The 5,000-nt window shown below is 34.1% G+C and overlaps 1 protein-coding gene across 5 annotated transcripts in view; it reads left to right on the top strand.

Moving 5' to 3' along the window:
• The window catches only part of LOC113805234 (protein SREK1IP1), an 11,144-nt gene that overhangs the window by 4,003 nt on the left and 2,141 nt on the right, over positions 1-5,000 (top strand). For 2 of the 5 annotated variants that reach the window (XR_011399805.1, XR_011399803.1), the window contains exons 4-6: positions 2,419-2,734; positions 4,225-4,259; positions 4,419-4,473. Coding sequence is in view for 2 of the 5 variants with exons in the window: in XM_070143249.1 (XP_069999350.1) it covers positions 2,419-2,706 (288 nt within the window). In the remaining 3 variants the exon portion in view is untranslated. Of the gene's footprint in view, positions 1-2,418; positions 2,966-4,224; positions 4,260-4,418; positions 4,474-5,000 lie in introns of those variants that run through there. The other 3 variants (XR_011399804.1, XM_070143249.1, XM_027356198.2) reach the window with 3 other exon arrangements.

Below are 5,000 nucleotides of genomic sequence, written 5' to 3'. Positions count from 1 at the left end.
CCAATAGAATGGGGTGCTAAGATCCTTTCCTCAAATTTATGCCATAAAAGAGTATAAATTGAAAGAAAATCATAGATGGAAAACATAGCGATACTCATGTGGGACACCAGGATACACGAATGTACTGGCTTCTTACTAGAATTAGTAACTTCAAAGAGGGAAATATGGCCATCAAATATAGAATTGGAAAGAGTGAGTGGGGACTGTCTGATGAATTTGTCCTTATAGTACAAATGAATATATTGAGGCAGTTGTTCTTTGTGATTTTGATTTAATCTTTATCTGAAATTATTAAAAATAAGAACATATTCATTGTTCTTTCTGCATAGGAGATGATAATACCGACTGATAGTACAGGCCCCTTCTACATGCAGATGTTAAAGTTTATTCATTTTTCCATCTTTCCTCTAGGTGGCAAATGTCTTGGTATCACCATGAACAGGAACAGGACAGTTTTGTGTGAGGTCGCAGGGTAGACATAAATCATTCCCTTGGATGATAAAGCTGGAGATTTTGATTTTGATATGTAGTGTGAGTGATGGGGAGTAGAGGCTAGAAGGGACAACTACCAAACAGTAGTAGAATTACTTCCTCTCTCCCTACCTCCCAAAAACAGCAGATAAAGAAATATAGGAAAACTGACTGCCAGTTTATGAAAGGCTAAACTTGATCAAGGTTCCTGCAGTTGTGCATAAAAACAAACAAACAAACAAAAATCCCAGGTAGATTATCTTTGGTTATTAGGAGTTACAGCAAGAATACTTTAGCAGATTTGGAGTGGTAAGATGACAGATAGTGATCATGGCATCTGAGTTCCATCATTGGTATCTTGACTCTGATGAGGCTGTCCATATGGTAGAATGCATTCTTGGAGATCCCTCAGATCTGCTGCTAGACTATTGCTGCCCCTTTTCAGAGTACTCAAAACCCTGTATGCCTCTGAATGGGAAACATTTTGCTGTGTGATTGGTAGGTAGTCCTACACATTTATAAGGGAGGTCTTATGGCTAAATACTCTTACACCATTCTGATTATTTCTCCTGTCTGATCTGCTTGGCAACATTGTGAATACAACAAACAGCCCGTCACAGCAGAGTTTGATTCTCAGGAGTTCTATGTATTCTGAACTTTTTCCAACTCATATGCTCACTTTGCTCCCATACCAAAACTTCCATATCCTGGTGAAATCATAGGATGACCTGATCCTTTAGGACAGGGATCATGCCTCCATCTTGAAAAATACTTAATGACATGAGGATTTTCTTCATGACTCCTCCTTAGGGTCTATTTCCTCTAGGCCAGTGCTGGGGACATGGTTCAGGAAGCTATATGTCCCTAATCTTAGTTTGCAGTCACAGCATTTTTTTTCCTTATCATGGGTGGTTGTGGACTACTTCAAGCCTCTTTTTTTACAAGAAGTTTATCATGGTGGTTGTGGTTAGTTCATGGAATGTTTGTCAAGATCACCAGTCCTTGGAATATGTTATTTCAAAATTTGTTATGCATGAGGCACATCATTCACTCTTTCATTCACCTTCTCATTAGCAAAAGGAAGCAGAGTTGATCAGTGTTCCAATGCAACAAATGCAGAAAGAGGTATGAATAAGAATGAATATCTTTTCATTGCAAGGGCTGTACTTGACAGGTTACAGTTTTATCAGAGCCTATAAAAGCATAGATTATCAGTCCAGTAAGTGAGCCACAAGCTGTCTGCACTTGTATGCTCAATCAGAAATTGGCAGTCAATTTTAAGATGTAATAACTGCCAACCAATCAGGATATGGATGTAGGATCTAACATGATGCCAACCTTTGGAATGTACAATGTGTGCAGGTTGGGCACCAGGCCTGCTACAGTATCTTTTGTAATTTGATAAGTAGTATAGGTTAAGACTGCATAAGACTGGTATTCTCTTTCTTTTTGTCTCACTCTTTCCATTTTCTCTCTCTTTCATTTGCTTTTTGAGAATTTATTTGACTTCATAATTATATAGTACACATGTGATTAACAACAGGGTACTGTTGTGTTGTCCAGTTTAGTGAACATCTAATTGTGAGGTTTCAAGGATTGTACCTCATTAGACATTAGGTAGAGGAAGCAATTTTCATTATCAGGAGGGTGAAAGAAGGCATCTCTTTCAGAATAATGTCTTCAGGGTAAGTGATTCCTGAGTGCGAGTCGATTAGTGATTGTCATCCTCTTGTGCCAGTGTCAGAAGAGGGGAGGTTTATATCAGGTTTTAATGTATCCATATCTGGCATGGTGGGGGCTACATGTGAGTTAAGGGTGGTTACATTCATCTCCCATTCCCTCACATTCTTGTTTTTTTTTTTTTTTTTTTTTTGCCCTTTTCCTTCATATCAAACTACATTTTGTAGCTGTTAAAAACACATTTTTAAAATTTCTTCTTACTTTCAGATGAAGGAGGAGAAACACCTCAGGAGAGAAAGAAAGAAGCACAAGAAAGAAAAAAAGAAGAAGAAGAAATTGCGTACAGATAGTCCCAGCCGATCAAGATCACGGGAAAGGGAAAAGAAGAAAAAGAAGAGGAAGAGTAAGCATTCTTCATCAGAAAGTTCCTCATCGGAGAGTTCTTCAGAAAGCGACTCAGAGGAAGATGAGAGACAAAAAGATAAGAAGAAGAAGAAGAAGAAGGAAAAGAAAAAGAAAAAGGAGAAGAAGAAAAGGGACAAAGAGAGGGACTGAAAAATTGGATACAGCTCACACATGTAACGTATGTATGAGTATGCGTGTATTTATATATTTTTCATACGAAAACATACTATGTGTCAAGGTTTGTCACGTTTTTAATCTATTTATTATTTTTAGTCCTTTTTATTAACATTTAATATTTCCCATTTCTACATTTTATAAAAAAAAAAAACAAGATTTTATAGTGCAATTTGATAAATAGAATGGTGTAAACCTTGTATCTATATTTCTTATTATTAAAATGGAAAATTTTTGTATGTTTATTTTTCCTGACATTTGCTTAGCTTGATTAATTGATGATGTGAAATTGATGGTAAGATAGCAACAGTTGTGCTTGGGATAGAAAAGTTATGAAATGTGTTTTAAAAGTGGTATTTTTTCTTATTTTTTCATTAAAAAATTCATTTTTATGTATGTGATTCTGAAATTCCTTTGTTCCCTTAGTACTTTCTCACCCTATTTTTTTCCATTACTTTAAACAAAGTTAGACTTGCAATCTCTAATATAGAGATATTCAATTTAAATCTCAAGCTCAAGGCAAAGAATCCACATGCTACGCAAAATTAAAATGGAAACAGTTCTGTATTGCATAAGTTGTTTGAAGCTGGTAAACAAAGTTTTTCTTACTTCATTATATGTTTGTACCTTTTGTTCAATGTGTTTTGTAGTATCTTTTATATATATATAATATATATATATATATATATATATATATATATATATATATATATATATATAATATATATATATATATTTTTTTTCTTCTTCTTCTTCTTCTTCTTTATCTTCCATAGTTTTTCACCTATTTCATTTTTTGTGTTGTCATGATTTGGGTTTTTTGCTGGCAGTCTTTCATTTTATTGACAGGGTGATAGAAGTTGTTTAGGTTTGTAGGGTTGACACTTTTTATGGAACAGAGTTCTGAGTTGAGATTTTGGTTTATAACATTCTAAACTAGGATTGTAAGTAATGTTGTTGTTGCTGCTAAACTTACTGAGCTACTGCTGTGCTTATTTGGTTCTTCTCACATTACAAGGATTCTGTTCTCCTTTGTGATTCATAACATAATGATGCTCATATGATATCAGTATGGTGGAAATATGCTGCTGATTTAGGAAAATTTGCACAAGCTAACAGTTTTAGATAATAGTGTAATTTTGATCATCTGTTCACATTAGTGAAAGCTACAGAATTTGTTTCACTTTAGTGAAACCAATATACAAGGAAAAAATGCAAGAAAACAAATTGACAAACCATATCAAATGTGCAAATATACAAACACATTGGTATCATCTTTGTTGTCATTTTTTCTCTTCAATAAATTTTGATGTAGTTAATTCTACATTTTTTTAATGAATTAATATTTAACAGCCTTTTCCTGTGAACATTCTTGTCATGGTACATCCTCTTTCAGCACTTTAATTCAAAATGCAAATGTGATATATTAAGCATGCTGAGAGTTTGCATGTTTATATTAATGGGTATCTCTGTGACATGTCCTTTGAATTTCAGGTCCTATATAATGATACATCTTCAACTTCCCCTATGTAAGTCTGGACCTACTCTGCTTATTTTGAAATGTTAGACTGCTCATTGAAATAGTATTTATCATGGTAATTATAAATATTCATGAAGATGTATTTCTCTTTTTGTGACTTAGTTTGATTATGTGTGGTGTTTACAAACCTTTCTGTATTGTATTTCAGACGTGGTCATACTAAAAATATCTTAAGACTTTGAGGGACTGCTACTCAGCTTGAAGTAAATATTTTAGCATGTGTTGTTGTTACTCAACTTTCTACAGTTTCCTAAGATTTATTGAGAATTCTTCGGTTTATTTAATGTAGAGGAAAATTTGAATAATCTTTTGAAGTTCAGGATAAAGCATGAAATTATCTGATTTGCTATTGTCAGTCTACCTTCACTTAACCTGTTTTTTATTTAGATTGACAAGTTCTACTCTATTAAAAGTGAAAAAAAAGTTTAGGCTTGAAAGTGTAAACCTGGTAAGTTTAGAAAACAATAGAAGTGCAGGAATGTAGGTTGGGTTTTATTGGAGAAGCAAGTGTTGTCAGAACTAGCAACTTGATTTGATTTCATTCCCCCTGTCAGAGCCATACCAGAACATTATATGTGTATTGTTAGGTTTGATTGACTATTCCATAATGTGTTAGGTATATTTATACTCTTCTATACGGTATATGTAGAAATGAATAGTTGGCATTTTCAAATGAGCAGCTAGTTACCATGACAGCTTCACCACATGACAGCCCCCCTTCCCTCAATGC

The sequence above is a fragment of the Penaeus vannamei genome, chromosome 30 (genome assembly GCF_042767895.1).
Source record: "Penaeus vannamei isolate JL-2024 chromosome 30, ASM4276789v1, whole genome shotgun sequence".
NCBI classification, from domain to species: Eukaryota; Metazoa; Arthropoda; class Malacostraca; order Decapoda; family Penaeidae; genus Penaeus; species Penaeus vannamei.
This window is presented reverse-complemented; position numbering and strand designations above follow the sequence as displayed.